We start from the raw sequence: 18941 nt of genomic DNA, 5'->3' as shown, positions 1-18941 counted from the left end.
GGGTTACTTACCTATTACCTATAATGCATATGTACCAGTACGTAATACGATAAATTTTAAAAAGTGAAAGTACGAATAGTTGCTGTAAAACATCCAAAAAAGATGTTTCAAGTAAATTATTATCATTGTTGTTTTAAAAACATGTTTAGAAAAGAAATTCAATTTTAATAAAAATGGTATAATATTATTCATATCTTAATTATGTTTAACCATACCTATTATCATGTTGGTTCCGAGATTTATTTTATAGGTCCATCACCTCCATTACTTTTAACAAATTGAGAGAGAATTGAAATACAATATAAAAGCAAAAATAAATTGGTTATTTTTCCACCTTTTGTACGTTTTTTACTACATCAGTTACGGCAAATAAACTAAGTAAAAATGGATAAGGTTCAGTACGTGTAGTACGAAGCATATTCAACAAAGGTGCGTATCCAATACCGACACTTCTTGGGCTATCCATGCTTCAGAGTCAACTTACCTTATTTTGTATTTTGTATATGCGCACCGCGCATATAGTATAAGAAGTAGGACTGGAAATAAGTCGAGTCGAATCTGTCTGAGCTCGACTCGATAAGAATTGGTTCGGCTCAAAACTCGGTTCGAGTTCAAAACGAATCTTTTTTCTAGCTCGAGTTCGGCTCGTTTAAAGTTCACAAACCACTCGGTTCGACTCGTAGGTTCACCTCATTTGCTCAAATTGCATATTTCAAAACCTTTTTTTTGGAAAAAAGATTTTTTTGTCAAAAATTCATGTCTGACCTAAAAATACAAAACCTATAAAGGAACAAAAAATATAATGCAAAACCTTTAGAAAGGTGGCAACACTTTATATATACTACATGTAGCATATATATACTACCAGTATTGATTTTATATGTTGTATTTGTAATGCACCGCTTGTTTATATATACTTCTCCTCTCTAATCTTTTGCAGAACTCCCCGATGTGGGACAATTTTTATGCACAACTTTGTTTTAAAGCCTTGTGAAAGCATTAACTTTTTTCCCTCTTTCTAGTATTACAATTATCGTTGATTTTTATTAAATTAGCAATTAGTAATATTTTATATGAAAAAAGTGCATAATTATTAGAAGAAGTTTGTAAGAAATCCTATATTATATAAAAAATTGTATATGTATATATGTCGAGTTGGTTCATAAACCAAACGAGTCGAACCATACTAAGTTTAAGTTCAACTTATTTATTTAACGAGCTTAATTTTCAACTCAATTTCGACTCATTTGATTCATGAACCAATTATCAAATCGAGTATCGAACTATTTTCGAGTTGATTCGGTTCATTGTCAGCCCTAATAGGAAGGAAAAAAAGAAAGACACTCCAAACAAAAATACAAACTGATATATAATATTTTACCAAGAAAATAACCTTTTCAAAAACTAATCCGTTTCATATGAAAAAATATTTACCACCACCACCGTCCACCGCACCATAAATTGCGTATCCTGTTCAAATGTTTGCTGTTTCTCACCGACATCAAAATAGGTTTAAAATCCTAGGTATAAAATAATGATGCCATTCTAACAAAAGAATAAGAATGAGAATAAACCACCCAGTCCCAAAAAATCGAATAATACCAGTACCAAAAAAATGTCAAACTGACCTGACCCATAGTAGCATTTAAGGTGGGTAGAAGGAATTCTTTCCCACCATGGGAAAGTAAATATTGACCATTAGATAAAGTAGAGAACATGAATTTATCATAGACACTCAACACCAAATATTTTCCTCTTCTTCTTCCTCTCCTTCAAACCATTGTTGGTGACAAAAAAAAATAGATTTTTCAAAAACCATTCTCTAAATTTTAATGGCAAAATTTCAGAATTAAAATGATGAACCTAAATCATTATACAAAAAATTTCCTTGGGCATGAGTTTCTCTCCACAATCACAATCACAAAAAAAAAAAAAAAACATAAATAAAAATTAAAACATAACATCATAGAAGAAATTTCAATTAGAATTTAAGAAAAGTTACAAGCTTTGTTAGTGGTGAGTGTGCTTCTCTTTAACCCTTGAACGCAATTCTCTTGAGATTTTAAGTCCCTATGTTAGTTTCATGATTTTTCTGGATTGTGAATTTTTTATCAATTAAAATTTGAAAGATGTTGTCAAGCAAGCATAAGATTTAGTGGTGATTGGTGACTGTGAAGACAAACAATCCGTTCTTGGTTTGTTTTGAAGAGAAACAATTCTTGGCTTTTTGTCTTTGATAGCTTCCTAAACTTATGAGAAAAGATCCATATTTTTTGTTTCACGAGTAGGAGAGGAAGAAAGAGAGTTGACAGTTGGTGGTGAGTGTGAAAAAAGATTTGGTGTTGAGTGTCTATGATAAAACTATGTTCTCTACTTTATCTAATAGTCAATATTTACCATGGACTCTCAACATTATATCTAACTATCCATCTTCTGCAAACTCATTTCCCTACTTTCTCCCCACCAGATACTTCATTGCAAAAACCATTTTCATAATTAGAAAACCCATTGCACAGAGATACCCATTTTAGCACGGTTCATACATTGAAAGCCATTTAATTACAAAATCCAAAAGTCACCTCTCTGTGGAGAGGTGCAAGCAAAAAGCGGCCAGATCTAAAAAATTGTATTGTAAATTTATATTTTTGGTTGATTTGAATTTATTTTGTTAAATTCAATCAGGTTGATAATTTATTTGTTAATTTCTTAACTTTGGGTGTTCCTAAAAAACAATGTTGGTTCATAGCTTCGAGAAAAGAACAGCGAATTAAATTTAGACACTCGCACTACAGCTTTGAGAGGGATACTTTTGTTTGCATAATAATGTTGAGCATAATAATTCCATGAACTTTTGTTAGATTTAAACGGGGTTTTCATCTAATTGTCAGCATTGGTGGAGGACCAAAGTCCAGAGGTAACAGTCGAAGTTGGGGATGTAAAGAGAAGGTCTGGTGAGGTGGTGGGGGAAACGGAAAAGTTGTTGTAGAAGATGAGTGGTTAGATATAGTGTTGAGAGTCTATGATAAAAATGTGTTCTTTACTTGATCTAAGGGTCAAAATTAACTTTCCTATAATGGGAAATTCTTTGCCTCACCCACCCTAAATGCCACCTGAAAGACATCTATCTTTTCTCTCGCTCTCTCTCATCTTATATTTTCTCTCGCATAGAGAATTCAAAGTTAAAGAATCTATTTTCAGTTTTAATAGTTTTAATAGGTTATATATATTTTTGGTCTTTTTAAAAAAACAAATCTTGTATCTTTACCAGAAATGTTTTATTAGAGATATTATCAAATTTTAATGCGCACATTTTTTAGGTTAGCATGCTATTTAATTGAATCTAACTTCTGTCGGGATTTCCGTAAGGCATAAAAAATGAATTCTCTTCTTTTAAATAAATTTTTTTATATATAAGAGTTGGAGATTGAATCGATGACCATTTAATTAAGGAGTCCAATTCACTTTCAACTATAAATTTATCAGTAATAAAACTTTTCGTAATTCTAATTTCCCAAGCTTCACGATACATCGAAAAGAAACATTTCCCACAAAAAGAGGGCTTGATAAAAGTTAAAAATACATCCACCTCTTAAGCTTATCTCTATCTAGACCGTTTGGTAAGAAAAGAAGAACCTAGGTTGAACTGTTTGGTCCCAACATAAAATATAGTGACACAATAATTGGTCGGTCCCATCCATATATGTATTTTCAGGTGTTATAAAAGCTGAATTTGGCCAAAGTGCCTAAAACTTCAAAATTTATCCATTGCTTTAATGTCCTAGCTCTCCCACCCAATAAACACCACCAACACCAAAAACCTTTATTTGAACACACAAAGCACAAACAATGCCTTTGTTAACCGATGAATTGAAGTCCAAAGCTGAGGTGTATTATGGTGACAAAGTTTGCAGGGAGAAGTTCTCTCTTTTGCTAGCAGAAAAAGGTCTACCAGATGGATTGTTAACCATACAGGACATTGAGGAATGTGGGCACGTGAAGGAAATAGGCTTTGTTTGGCTCAAGCTTGGGAAGAAGATGGAGAGCAAGTTTGATAACATCCTTGTTTGCTATGATTCAGTGGTCACTGCTTATGTGGAGCCAAACAAGATCAAGAATCTTACTGGCGTTAAGGCTAGAGATTTCTTGGTTTGGTTCACCTTGCAGGAGATTTATGTCAAGCCAGTTAAGAAAGGTGGATCCTTCATCACCTTCAAGTCTTTGGTTGGTTTGTCCATGTCATTTCCAGTGTCATTGTTCCAAGCTGGGAAACTTGAAGACAAGGAAAATCAAATTGTAATTAATTAATTAGTGCAAAAACTGGTCATGATAATTATTCACATCATATTATGCTTGACGTGATGCACTTGTATATATATTTTTATTATTATTTGTTGTTTGTAGTTTATTGAAAATTGGGAACCTCTGTAAAATGAGAGGGTACCGGAAAAAGAATATGCTAAGCAATATTTGTTCCATAAGAATATGCTTAATAAACTGCTTATTGTCCTCTTTCCAAATTGTTCACGTAATCTTAGAAGTGATGAGTGCAAGGGTCACCCTCAAGAGCCGAAATTCTGATTGAAAGGAGCATTTGCGATGGAGACAAGGTGATACATGTGGTAAATTTTTTGTTAGTGTGTGTAATGTTGATAAATACAACTAATTCAAAGTTTAAGTTGTGTTAAAGTAAAAGAAGATTTAAACAAACTCTTACCAAATTATTTTAAATAAATACCAACATGTCTCTTTTAATACGATCAAACTCGTTAATTGATTGATTTCTATGGAGGGGAACAAAAATACATCTTGGCCTTTTCATGTATATTTTATTTTTTATTCTAATTAAAATGAAGAAATTAGAAACAATAAATGATTCTTACTATCTTTCAAAAAAAAAAAATGATTCTTACTAATGAGGGCATTTAAATTTCTGTCAAAAAAAGTAGGGGCATTTAAATTGTTGTTGGATCTAATATTTGGAGAAAACAAACATGTGTAAAGTAAAGACTTCATTCACTTCACAGAACTATCTCAAAAGTTCCTTAAAAAAGAAACTATATCAAGTAGTATAAACAAAATAAAATTATCAGTTCCTTAAAAAAAAAAAAACTATATCGAGTATAAACAAAATAAAATTATCATATAGTATTTTTTACGATAAAAAATTATCATGTAGTTATTCGCGAGAAAAATAACTTCATGAATAACACACACTAATATCTCCAAAAAGACATTTTCTACTCCACTTAATTTTGGTACACTGTGATAAATATATCTTTTACATGTTCTGTGTATTTTAATCTAAACAAAAATATGCTAGGTAATAATGATATCTAAATCTCCCCTAAGAAAATGGGATCCGGATCCTCTTCTGAAAGGTTCTCTCTAGTTTCTATCCTGCGCTCATCTGAGCCCTTCGATTCATCTAGAGGAAAAAGGTTTAAAATTAGTAAATTGGCTTAGTCTTCATCTTCCCCAAAACGTTCTAATTACAAGATCACCACCACTTCTCGGCTGCCTCACTCTAATCCAATTCCGTTACCGACTTATGAAGTGAGAAGCAAAAGAAAATTGTTAAAATTAAAGCACTGTGCATCGAATGTATACAGTGTTCATCTTTGTTTTTAAAGTTGATGGTGTTTGTATTTTCAAAAATCAATTGCTGCATTATTCAACTGGACCAAAAGGAAAAAACCTGCAATTATTTCTCAAATTTGGATTTTTTTTTCTTCCCAAAACGTGTTGGTAATCTATGCTGAATTACTTTTTCTTTTCTCTACTATTGTTAAAGATGGACTAGATTAAATCACATATTTATTATTGTCCCTTTCATCACATCTTTTCTTATGTTGAAATTAAATCACATACCTTTGTTCTGGTGTGGAGGAAGTCAATTTTGAATGAGAAAGGATACTGAAATTGCTCCCAAATTGGCTATAAAGATGGGCGAATTAAAAAACGAGTGATGCTATACATCACGAGAAAATTCATCCAGAATGCATCACGAAAGCCAACAGCGAGGGCTCCTATACATGTTGCAGTTACAAAAAACATTCAGGAATTAGCTTTTACACATGTTGCGTAGATTTCGTGAAGGATGATTTCCCGGTAAAAAGCATTTCCGTTAAAAAAAACTCAGCCGATATTTCTCTCTTTATCACCTTTTCCCCTCTTTATGTCAGCACCGTTGGATTTAATCCAACGACTGAAAATCACACAGGAGAGATGGCAGTAGAAAACATGCTGGAGGTGATCCAATTCCAAGAAAATGATATCTAAATGTAATTAATTAAGAATAGATGATAATAACCACAAAATATTTACTTAACTCACTATAACTTTATTTGGGCGTTTAGGGAAAAAGAAAGGGAAGGAAGGGTGAGTTGTCTTCCTCCTTGTATGGGATTTTATTTTTCTTCATTGGACTGTAAAATCCTCCAATATGGGAAAACTAGAAACATGCATTGCAGGAAGGTTTTGGATGATTTTGAATCAATTTCCAAATTCATTAATTCTATTTATTATAATCTCAACAACAACAAAAAATACTCATAAGTACTCCCAGAAAAAGTGAGGGATTCTCTTATCTTTCCCTTCACCCCACTTTCCTCCAACTCTTACCCCCTCCTAACTGACATAATGGCAAATGGTATTGCAGACGTTATTATTTTACAACAATGACAAAAAGAATGAGGTTGCATAACTAATAAAAGACATGCCATCCACTCTGCCCTCTTCTCACCTATATTCTATACAACTTCCAACTTTCAAAAATTGCAGCAACTAGCCTATTAGAAAGGGTTCCTTCTTCCTTTAGTAGATTTTTTTGTGGGCGGTGGTCATGGAGGAGTGTGAAGACTTACATCTTTCTTTGAATTACTTGACTTGACAAACCAAGTATCAGTTGCACAGCTTTTTTCAGTGTACATTGGAAACTAGCACAAGCTTGCAATATATAATGTACATGTTTACAGACTCAAACCTGCAGATTTATGAGTATTCAGATAGATGCATACAGCAACAACATGCAAATATAAAATTCAAATTATTGTACGTAAGTGGACTGCATTTCATTTACTGTATGTTGCAACTTATTTATAGGGCATGCATGCATACAGTTTTCTTATTGGTAACCCTCTTAGTTAGCTACAGAGGATTGGGCTATGCTGAATAAATAAATAAATAAATAAATAAGAGGAAGGGATTAGAGGGAATGTCCCATGTCATGGATAAATATCATCAGTGCTCCAGTCACAGGGCTGTAGGTAGTGCACATGAATGGATTCGGGGGTTGTCAAGTTCAGCCAAAATACATAACAAGATCATGACATTCTTGGAGAGTTAAGGAAAGAGGTCGCAGGTTTTTAGAAGATTAATTGAGGTTTTGGATCCAATAAAGGATAGAAAAACCATCGGGTCGAGAAGATAGAAGGAGATCAAAAACCAGAACTACAGTGAGAGAGGAGGAAAAGAACATGGTATCACAATCACAAGCAAGGCGAGAAACCAACTTTGAGGAAACAGAAATAGTAAAAGACAAAAATGTTTCCAGGGGTATGGTGGAACTGTGGAAGGACTTGGTTAATAGAAGAAAAGGAACAAGTGGAAAAAAGGTAGACTTGATTCTCTATCCAAAAACCGGGCTCCGAAAGAAGGCCATCCAGTCAGACCTCCACCAACATCAGACCCTCCAGGTGCATTTTGGGTCAATTGAAACTAAATTATTAAGTGTTATGTAATGGCACATCGGCACCCCAGACCCTCCAGGTATGATTTATTTAGCCCATTCAATTTAAGTTCAAACTACAGTTGTAAAATACACCGAAGTAGAATCTACAAAACGAATGTTTGGGGGTGGGAATATTGGTATGTAATCCCTGTTGGCTGGTCAGACAACTAGTAGAAGACTAGGCAGTGATATAAATAAATAAGAGGGGAGGAATCTATCTTGGTATTTGAGACATGAGGAGCAATCTTCTATCTTTATAATAAGGGTTGTCCCCATTTTTCTGTAATTAAAATACCAGCTCCCATCACTTTTTTGCCAGCCTTGTTATTGTGTTACCCCCATATTGTGTTATTTTAAATCTACGAAAACCATATGCCAATGTCTTATGTGATTCCCACACATGTATTAGTTTATGTTAGCAAAACATATAATAAACTTAACATGGTAAACAGAAAATGACTTGGATGCAAGGATAATCAACTGACTAAGATCATATCCAGTCAGTGTAATAACACTTACCAAGACTTGGGGTATCGTAAGGAAGAGAAAGGACAACGAATATAAAACAACTGAGATTGTTGTCCCAGTAATTAGGTTGTGTATCAGGCGCTTGTCATCTTTGCTAGGCACAAATGCGTTTTTCAGTGTATTGGTCAGCTGAAAGAGCCGGTAGGAAATCTGCAGGAAAGTAGAATGTTAAATCCAGAATAAACCAATATAAAGAATTTAAATCAAACAGTGGTGTTTACTTACTGCAACATATATGGAAGTAGTAAGCAGGAAGTTCAACATTGGGTAATCTGGGATCAGGGAAAGCAACAGTTTGGGTTGACCATCTGGAATGCCTGACCTGAAATCAACCGATGACGGGAAAAAATTCATTAGGATAAACAACGAAAAAATTACACACACAAGTTGCATCAGGAATGCATACATAAATCCTTTTGAGGATGTAACTATGCACCCGTCTTTGTCAAGGATTTTCCCCATTGACATGAAAAAGATTAACGTAAAATGTAGAGTCTTGATCAATAAGTTAAATGTCAAAAAGGAAACAAAAAATTCAAAAGATCATGGCATTGAAAGGCATAACTAAACGCACATCAATGAATTCATTGATCTATGGGATGTCATGCCAAACATGTGAATTCTACGTGCACTAACATCCTGGTATCTCATGCCTAGGAATCTAATATCGTTAGGCATCTAAGTGGGCACCAAATACCCCCTCAACTCTATCAAACTATAAATGAATTATATCTAGTGAAGCACCAGTAAAAGCTAAAAGCAAGAAATCAACTTTTGAATACCTTAACCAGATATGAATCTGGGATATGTAAGTCTCCAGTGTAACCTTCCCGAGCCATCTAGGAGCAAAGAATCATTAGGAAGTTAGTTCACAAATTAAAAACATTAAACAAAATAAAGTTACCGCAGTGCAATACGTAAATACTTGACAACATGCAGTACAAATTATCTCATTGAGTATATACATGTCTGTGTGCATTTTTAAATGTGCGCAAAGGAAAGGAGCATAATAAAAGTTGTGGTCTACAAAGACAGCTTACGCAAAAAGGGTCAGCGAATAGCTACGGAAACTTTGAGTAATATTGCGCAGGCATATGTAAACCCTGTTAAATAAATAAATGGCACATTAATTACTAGAAAGGTATTGAATAGCTCAAGGCCCAAAAACAATACATGAGGAAAAATGGGCATACGTTATTGGAATCCATGAGGTATAAGGATGGTATTTGTTGTACGTGACCTTGTCCAGCTTGTATATATACTCGAACCATAAATAACCCATCTGTAAGAGAGAAAAAATCAAACAGTCAGGGCCGCAAAAATTAGACAAATCGAAGGTGTACTGGTAGTATAATAAGAATACCACTTAAAATATTATACCACTGAAGATATTAGCACAACAGAAGCTTTGATTGATATTCTGCGTTTAATTTCTGTTTCCTCCAATTTCTCCATCCATCGTTCAACCTATTCATGTGATAGTTACTAACATGCTGTACTCAAAGGAAAAGAGGCAGAAGTAGAATATAGAGACTGTTTGGATAAGATTCTCAGGAAACACTTCAGGGAAAAAAAATATTGAGAATCATGCAAAAACTACGAATTTTTTCAACGGCTCCTCATAATCTTATTAAATTGAGAAACTCCTATAAGCTAGAAGATCATCCCAACCAGGCCGTAGTCTGCCACTTCAAAATCATCACTCAACAGAGAGGATGGAGGTGAATGTTAGATTTGTCTTGGCTTGTTCAAATATATAAAATGAGAAACTCACAGTTGGATGATAATAAGCATATATCATTCCAATTATCCATATGTATCGATCAAGCCCTGAGCGAAAATGCCATTCATGCAAGCGGGTAAAATGTGATTTAGATGGATCAGGATCAGTATAACCTGCAAGTTCAAAGAAATATTCCTGTCAGCGTGATCTGCTGTGCTTTCATGTGTGCACCCAAACATCAAAAATGTTACTAACCGAGCATGAAAGTGAATGGACTCCAAACCCATTCAAATACTCCAGGTATCTCCCATACTAAGATAACAACCAAGAAGCAAGCACCAATTTTTGCAGCAATGACCGACCCAAACTCGTTATATTTGTTGAGAATACCGAGTGCTCCATAAACCATAAGAGTGAAAAGAGTGTGCATGGGGCAGATGTAGTATAACATGTAACTGTTGTTAAGTACAACACAGCAGAACAATACCAAGAAATTAAGCCTCCACATCATCTGTTCAACCAGAAAAAGACAGAAGATGTTACAGTCAGTACAGACCAAATGTGAATAGCAATGCTATAGTTCTAGGAATTGGTATACCTGAGCAAATCTTGCCATGCTAAAATCTTTACGTATATAATAATATGAGAAGTTTCCAAATCCAGTCATCCAAACATATGCAGCAATGAACAAACGGATTGAATTGTAGATTTCAGATGCAGCAAAGTAATGGTACATCAAGAACAATACCTGTGTTTGTTAAAAAAAAAAATAAAAAAAAAACTCTGTCAATTTCAAATGTGAAATGTTAGTTACATAAGAGTTGAATAATTGGTGTATATGATGAAAAAAATCTAGAATTCTTGGCCAAAACTGAATGGTGCTTCCTTTATAGTAAACGTGGATCTGAAAGTATTTCCATCATAGATGATAACAAAGAGACTACCTATGAAATATGAATTGAAAAAGTGACCAACCTGCATCCAGCCTTTCCATTCTTCAGTCTGATGCCTATTTAAGTAAAGTATGGATTTCCCAGAAAATGGTGACTTGTCATGATGTATTGTAAATGAAGTTATTGCTGAAACTATGATGAGGAGAAAATAGAGGAAGATGAATAGATCCCTATTGTAACTCTGCAAAAACAGATGATTGTCAGCAAAAACATCATATCAGTAATTCATGAAAGGCACATGAAAAACATGTTTTTCAAATATATACTAATGCTTTTATGGATAAGGCACACAATGTGAGCATTACACTGAGTAGGATTGAGATATAATATTATCATAGAACATTACGGCATGGTTTGTTCCATGTAGTCGACCCCATTAGTGGGATAAGGTTAGGTTATTGTTGTTGATGAGCATTACAATGCATTGGGTAATGGTCCCCGGGCTCCCCTCATGACCCAACAGGTAATTGCTTCTAAGGGGGTAAACTGTGCAAGTATTAATGCAACAAGTAATTCACACCTTTTTTTTTCTCTCTTTTTTATCCCCCTTAACGATTGAGTTCAATCTTTTGGCAGTTAACTCTTCCAGAACAATGGTCCGACCCGCTTGGATATTTTTCCTAATTTCAAATGGCCACCCAAGTATTCCAAACCACAAAAATTCAGGGGAGATCAATTTAGATTTTCAAAATAGGGGGAGATTGTGAAAAATCGGGGAAATACAGTAAGACTGGAATGTTTCTTTCTAATGCCTATACTGCCTTCAGTTTTTTATCTAATTAGGTTTTATTAGGGACTGGAATGTTTCTTTCTAATACCTATATTGCCTTCAGCTTTTTATCTAATTATGTTTTATTTTTATAATAACGCAACCAATTCTTATTTTCTTCACTGTGCGATCCGTTTTGCCATATAAATTAAGCAAAAATTATATCCAGTATTTGGTGGTATTATGATAGAAGTTCAATAAGTACTAGAGGTGGGTGTCTATCGATGATTACCCAAATGAAAGAAATATAAAGTGCTACAATACAAAAGATGCAAGTATGTTGAAACATTATGAAGATAACAGTTGGGAGGGATTGAACTATAATGTCATGCTGCAATATTTGCTTACAGAACTGACTATTCAATCACATGTTTAGATCCAGGTATCGAGAAAAAGACAAAAAGGAAGTAACATGGAGAAATTATTAACCTTTTTTGATGAGCCAAAGAAATCCGTGCGATCACACAAATAGTAGTAGGCCAAAAGAAGACCGAATTCAGACCTATAACAAAGAATGAGTGAAGGAAATAGAAGTTAGTAATTTGATCTACACATTTAACTATCTTGTCATATAAATAAAATGGTTCACTTACATGGCTCTAAGTGTCAAACGGTTTTCATGAAGGAAATGTTCGTCCAAAAAGAAGAACCTGAAGAAATAATAAATGGCCAAGCACATGCGTAAGTTTTCATTTAAGCAGAGACAGAAATATAGAACCACAATTTGTGCAAGCAAAAAGAAGAGCTACATGAATTAATACCGAATAATCGATGTTGAAGCAGTGAAGCTTCGAGCTTTTGGAGTTGGGGATGCTGGCTGCAGAGCTCCTCCCTCCAATAAAACTGTTGTCTCTTCATCTTTAACAACATCAGTGCGCACTTCAACTAAACCGATGTCCGAGTGCCTACTAGAATATAAACAACTACCATAAGAAATACTAGCAACAAGTTCTTGATTCCTCCCCTTCATTACACATTGGATAAAACATAAACCATCCAACAAGACTTCTCTCTCCCAAAACACTTTACCACTTAATTGGCTCATGATCATACTCAACCACTGCAGAGACCTCTAAAAACATTCATTATATTGCAGCCTCAATTAATTGGTTGCATACTTTTTAGCACCGAGCCACCGATACTTCTGACAGAAGGCATGTCTGGTGTCCAACACCAACACATGTGATTACATTCAATTAACTAATTTTTTTTCAAATTTTTACCGGTGTTAACGTGTTAGTGTCACGGAGTCAAAGCTTCATTGGTTGCATAACTCAATTTAAGTATGATCAGATTATCAAACTTTCAATTGTGAAATATGTAGTTTAAAAAAGCAACTAGAAATTCGAAATTGCATAACGGTAGCCACGATATATCATAACAATTAAAAGGAGCCAGATATAGTAAAAATACACACAATGCTAATAATCTCATAAAGTCTCAAACAACTTAAATGTTCAAACAGATAATACAGCACACAAAAAAAAAAAAAAAAAAATCAGTAATAACCGATGGATGAAACTTACGCTTTGGACGTTAAAGAATTTTTGCGAAACTCCAAAATCTCGGAATATATCCATGCTATAATTACCGGAAAGAGCCCGAGCAAGAACGAAACCTAAAAGCATCAAAATCCAAAAAATCAGTAATTGACATCGCACGAAATCAGAAGAAACGATTGCGATAAACGGAACTAAGTAACGATCGGATGAATAACACGAAACGGTGCAAGATCTGAGAGAAGAAATCGAAAACGAACCTGACCGGGAGTAACAGGACTGAGAATATGCATTTCGTGAATATCAAGGAGGAGTTCCGATGCGGTTGAATTCAGAAGAAGTGAAGCGGCATTCGACGGTGATCTACGGCTAGATCTAGTGAAGAATAAATGTGGAATGAAGAGATTTTGTGTAAGCAAAATGCTTAGTGTAGTGCAAGTAGAATTCACTCAGTCACTTGAATAAAAAATGTGAGAGGATTTTGACTTGTGTTGTTTATGGATGGAAGTGCGTTGCAACCGACAATTTGCATTGATTTCTGTAATTTGAATTCAAGTTTATTAATCTGATATGATACTGCTGCTGGGAGATCGAGTTCCGCATTAATCTATCATCATTATCACCGACACTTATGTTTTTACTTACAGTTCATTCCCCGCGTGCCCCCACACCCCAACTACCCCCACTACATTATTATTATTACCAGTGTTGATAATCTTCTCATTAAACTCTCCAAATTTCTCATTTATTTTCTGCCATTTTTTTTAAGGCCTATTCTGCCTTCTTTTCAATTTTACATATATATCAAAGTAAAATGGGTGTTTGTACCAGGGTTCGATTTCTGATTTATATATAAAATATTCGGTTGAGAGAGTAAGTAACTCTGCTACATGAGTTTTCTCATGAAGGTTAGTATAAATAGAGGTGCAAATTTTGTACCAATATAATGATAACTTATAAGATATTCTCATTGTTGTATATTTTTATTTTTATGTAAGTCCATGACATTTGATCACATCTTGCATTGAAACTTTTATTTTAAATGAAACAAATAGGTACATGTCAAAAAAATGGAAAGAGATGATGTCAACAATATTTATCTTTTTCATTGATAAATAATAAATGTATTGGAAAAAATGATTTTAATGTCTATGTAAAAGAGTCATGTTAATTTTGTCATGTGGTGAAAGCCTACTTAAAATTGGCTCCAAATGAAAAACTTGATAATTTTAAATAGGGAGATTCTGTGCAAGAAACTGACTTTTTTGAAAAAATTAATTTTTATTTTAATGTTTGATTCATTTTTAAATTGTTGATTACTAATTAATGATCAATAGTAATTCATCTAGTAATGCTTACAACATCTTGGAATTACAGGTACTATTTTATCGTTGGAATCTTTAACATTGCAAACAGAGTTGATGATATTATGTGATAGTCTTAAGTGTTGCACTTTGTGTGGTGTTACGCTTATAACAAGGTAGGATAAAATTATATTAAGTGTAGTCTTGTTAATCTGATGAATTGATGATACTAGAGAATTGAACTTTTGATGTCATTGTACAAACGGTAGGGTGTTACTCGTTATATTTTTTATGTTATAGTGTTTACTTCACTAAAAAAATCATTTTTATGACTTCACCGTAGAATTTTCCTTTAAAATAAACTATCAATTTGGTTCTCAAAATTAGTCTATGAACTATTTAAATTTCATAAAGTTAGTTTCCAATTATCGTTATCTCTTCTATTTTTAAATTAACTAGGAGACTTCCTTAAAAAAAAAACTAGGAGACTATTTAATGGATTAATAATAAATTTATGAACTATTTCCTCAAAACAAAAATATGAACTATTCAATATATTTTTATAATAATCGTACATAGACTCCCTCAAAAATAACATCTATCTATATCTAGGGTTAGGATCAAATGACACCATGGTGTCAAAATTAGTTTGACACCAAATCTCATCCCTTCATTTTATTTAATCCAAAGACTTAAAACTATCATCAAATTAATTAATATACACCAAATACTTTCTATCACCTATTTAAGAAAAATATCTATGATCATTAATTTATAATCAAACATTCCATTTTTATTTCCCCAAATTTATTTGTTCCTCTTTTTTATTTCCCCAAATTTATAAATTTTCCCAGATTTCTATAATCATACTCAAACTTCTTTTCTAAACTTTTTTATAAAATGAATACCTATGGTTGTTTGAGTCATCATCACCATCAATGATATTTCTTTGTCTTTATATCATATACTCATATTTTTTTAATAATTAATTAAATTGTATTAAAAAAAGACCAACAAGCTCGACAAATAATTCTTGAATTGTTCATGCCAATTAGATTATTTTGTCACTCATAGGTCTAATTTTTTTTAGAGGACTCGTTGTGTCTCATGTTTAATTGAATTAAGATTTATCATGATTTTATAAAAATTATAAAGTTTGAGTTTGTGCTTATGGCCAAAAGAAAAAAATTAGGGGAAAATAAAAAGGGTTTGAATCTACCAAAAACAAGAAGGTATTGATTGATTATGAATTAATGATGATAGATATGTTTCTTAATTAGGTGATAGAGAGTATTTGATGTATGTTAATTAAGTTGATGATAGTTTTAAGCCTTTGGATTAAATGAAATGAATTGATAAAATTTAGTGTCAAACTAATTTTGACACCAAGGTGTCATTTGATCCTATCCCCTGTATCTATATCTATATTTATTTATATCTATATTATATACAATTAAGAATGATTTACAACGATCCAAATTAAACGCGTCTCTTCTCTTAGTCATCCACATGAATATTTTACCACTTGGCAATTGAGAATTATTTCACCATTTTTTATGATACTAATTATAAAAGGCAACATTCATAGAAGATAGATAGAATTAAATTGCATGTAACTATTATTTTAATTCTTTATTTGAAAAAAAAAAGTAGTAATTCTAATGATACTTGATAATCACTTGGAAAAAAAGGACAAAGGTCCTACGAATTTTTACACCTAGAAAATTACTGTGTGAAAATGACCCTAAAATAATTTTAATGTAAAACATAATAATACCGATAATATACGGTGATAATGACTTCATAAAAAATTATATGTACCAAAAATTGATACTACTTACAACAAATTGATTGAGATCAAAAAAATAATTATAATGGTGCATAATATTAGTATGAGTGCTGCTATATGCAGCGAAACTCTTTTCAAAAAATAATAATACTAGCTGATTCTAAAAAAAAAAAAATTAAGAAGAATTGTGGAGTTGTATTTTTTTTCCTTCAAAAACGTCTTGATCTTTGATGATACCGTAAATTTTCACAATTTGGTGTTAACCGTGAGGGTTTCGAGAATGTGCCTTGTGCTCGAGTTCTAAAACTCACATAAATCTCAGTCACTCAATTGGTTTTGCTGGTTTTGCAGGATTTTGAGGTTGATCAATATATTATATCTTTATTTTTTGTGTTTTTATTTTATATTATTTAATGTACTACAATCTTTTTAATTCAACCTATACATATAGTGTAACAATATACATTCAACTTCTAAGAAGACCATGATTTGCAGATTTTAGATTTTAGTACATCAGCAACCTTCGCAAATAATAGTTTTCAATTAACCTTCCCATCATTAATTAAGTACTATATAAGACAATTATCATTTTCCCTTTATATGTATCATATAATTGTCCTTCATGTAATTGACTCGCGCTTTTATTACTTGCAAAAACAATATGAATTTTGTTAATCATTTCAAAAAAAAAAAGGAATTGGTTGAAATGACATTAAAACAAAACAAAGAGAAATACCGAAACAATTTACAATGCTAAGTCACCGAAAAAATTGATATTCAGGGACTAAATTGATTTTTTTAACAAAAGAAAAAATTAGATGATATTTAGGGATTAAATCAATTTTTGATTCAGGGATTAAAGTGACAATTTTCTACTTTCATTTTGATCCCTGTGACACCTCATATGCGACACATCATCACTTAACAGAATTTTTTAACGTCAGGGACTAAAGAGATAACGGAAGTGCAGAATCAGAAACTTATTTATATTTAATTTTGAGTCAGGGACCAAATGACTATTTGCTCAAAATCAAATTTACTAATGATCCTGGGCGAGTAACTATCCCGACATTGAAAGTATATTTAGATATCCACGTTTTAAAATACTGTATACTTCATGATACAGTTCAAAATATATCGTAAAAAATCAAAATTAAACTTACCCACGTATGTTAAATTATTTTAGTTGGAAAAGGTTTCTAATTTTGGGAGCAACTTTTTCATCTCAAAGTTTTTAGAAAATCACACATGGTTTCGAAATGTATTCTCTCAGCTGATAGAAAGAAAGACTGTGTACTTGTACTTGCTTGAAAGTACACATAAACGGAAAAATACTTTATTTACTCGGGAAAAATACTTTTTTTTTTTTTTTTAAAGAAACTAAGCAAAATATATTATAGAAACAACCAGCCCCTCAAGCACAAGGTATGCTTAAGAAAGCTGAAAAATGTTAATTACAAAGGAGACATGCGATAAAATAGCCAAAGAAACAGAAACAGAAACAGACATTACATCACAGTCTGAATACAAAGTAAAGGATTGTTCCTCTAAAATGGGTAGTCAAAATCGAACATAATGCAATTCGCTTTCAGCCACCAAAACGTTTGAAGTTTAACCCTTTCAAGAAGAACTTCAAGATGATCAAAGTGATTCTGAAAAATTCTCCTGTTTCTATCTTTCCAAATGACGAATAAAACCGAAATCCAAATAACTGTAAAACATGTCCTACACTTTTTTGAGAAACCTCCAAGAGCACAAAATTGAGTAGCATGAGAGTATAAATTACCATTCAAAGTTGTAACAATACCAAACCACTGAGAAATTAAAAGCCAAAGTCGCCCATAATGATCACAATTAAAAAACAAATGATCCCTTTCCTCTTCCTTACCACACAAAGTCGCGCAAGCCGTAAGAGTGGGATCAATTACATTTCTTTTACGCAAGTTATCTTTTGTAGCAAGTCTATTCAGAAAGAGACGCCAAACAAAAATGTTAACCTTCAACGGAACCGCTTTCAACCATAAAAATTGATTGAAGTCTTCAGCAATGTTAGAATCCACCTCCGTCAAGTACGAATAAGCCGATTGCACCGAATAGCAGAAAAATACTTTATTTACTTGATATGTACATTTACATATGTGTAAGTGAGTTGAAGGGTAGGAAAAGTTACTCGATTTTGCTAATGAATGTTCTTAGAATTCAAACAAAATAAAGAAAATTATTTCAATGTATTTATTTAAAAAGTTAAACATTTCAATTTTTAATGTATTGAATGCACATATTATCTTACTATTTTAAACCCTTAAAAAGTGTTTTCGTTAGCATTTCCCTTTACAAATTATCAGATTCACTTTTGATTTGTTGTTGGTCAGTGGTGCTTTCCTCCTAATTTCCTACCATATGTTTAACTTGGGTCCTTAGTCCACTTAAGGGTAAGGCGATTACGTCATCAACTTATTTCATATTAGTCATCACCAGCTCTCCTGATATACGATTCAACAAATTCTTCACGTGAATACTGTCAATCACTTTTTTTTTTTAGTTTCCAAAACGATTATTTTTAATACTTTGAAAACACCGTATCTTATACTCTCTTTACAAAAAAAAAAACGAGTGCTCCCGAGGCACTTTTAAGCATACAATTATT

At 32.7% G+C, this 18941-nt stretch overlaps 2 protein-coding genes across 3 annotated transcripts; one reads left to right on the top strand and one right to left on the bottom strand.

Annotated features, from left to right (window-relative positions):
• Nucleotides 1–3571: 3571 nt before the first annotated feature.
• On the top strand, nucleotides 3572–4517 carry LOC25494123 (uncharacterized). Its single transcript, XM_013602868.3, has one exon. It carries the CDS (start codon nucleotides 3847–3849, stop codon nucleotides 4303–4305), a length of 459 nt encoding a protein of 152 aa, XP_013458322.1. The 5' UTR covers nucleotides 3572–3846; the 3' UTR covers nucleotides 4306–4517.
• A 1926-nt stretch (nucleotides 4518–6443) lies between these two features.
• On the bottom strand, nucleotides 6444–13838 carry LOC11409054 (protein REDUCED WALL ACETYLATION 2). Of its 2 annotated transcripts, none has more exons than XM_003609779.4 (16): nucleotides 13462–13838; nucleotides 13229–13320; nucleotides 12464–12610; nucleotides 12296–12352; nucleotides 12132–12204; nucleotides 10956–11114; nucleotides 10579–10728; nucleotides 10236–10491; nucleotides 10032–10153; nucleotides 9638–9724; nucleotides 9451–9539; nucleotides 9298–9360; nucleotides 9040–9096; nucleotides 8483–8579; nucleotides 8249–8407; nucleotides 6444–6982 (listed from the first exon to the last, which is right to left on the bottom strand). In XM_003609779.4, exons 1-16 carry the CDS (start codon nucleotides 13492–13494, stop codon nucleotides 6977–6979), a joined length of 1647 nt encoding a protein of 548 aa, XP_003609827.2. In that variant the 5' UTR covers nucleotides 13495–13838; the 3' UTR covers nucleotides 6444–6976. The 2 variants fall into 2 exon arrangements, with proteins under 2 accessions (XP_003609827.2, XP_024637865.1); XM_024782097.2 differs by having other exon boundaries at nucleotides 12464–12607.
• Nucleotides 13839–18941: the final 5103 nt, after the last annotated feature.

This window comes from Medicago truncatula, chromosome 4 (assembly GCF_003473485.1).
Source record: "Medicago truncatula cultivar Jemalong A17 chromosome 4, MtrunA17r5.0-ANR, whole genome shotgun sequence".
Lineage (NCBI taxonomy): Eukaryota > Viridiplantae > Streptophyta > Magnoliopsida > Fabales > Fabaceae > Medicago > Medicago truncatula.
This window is presented reverse-complemented; position numbering and strand designations above follow the sequence as displayed.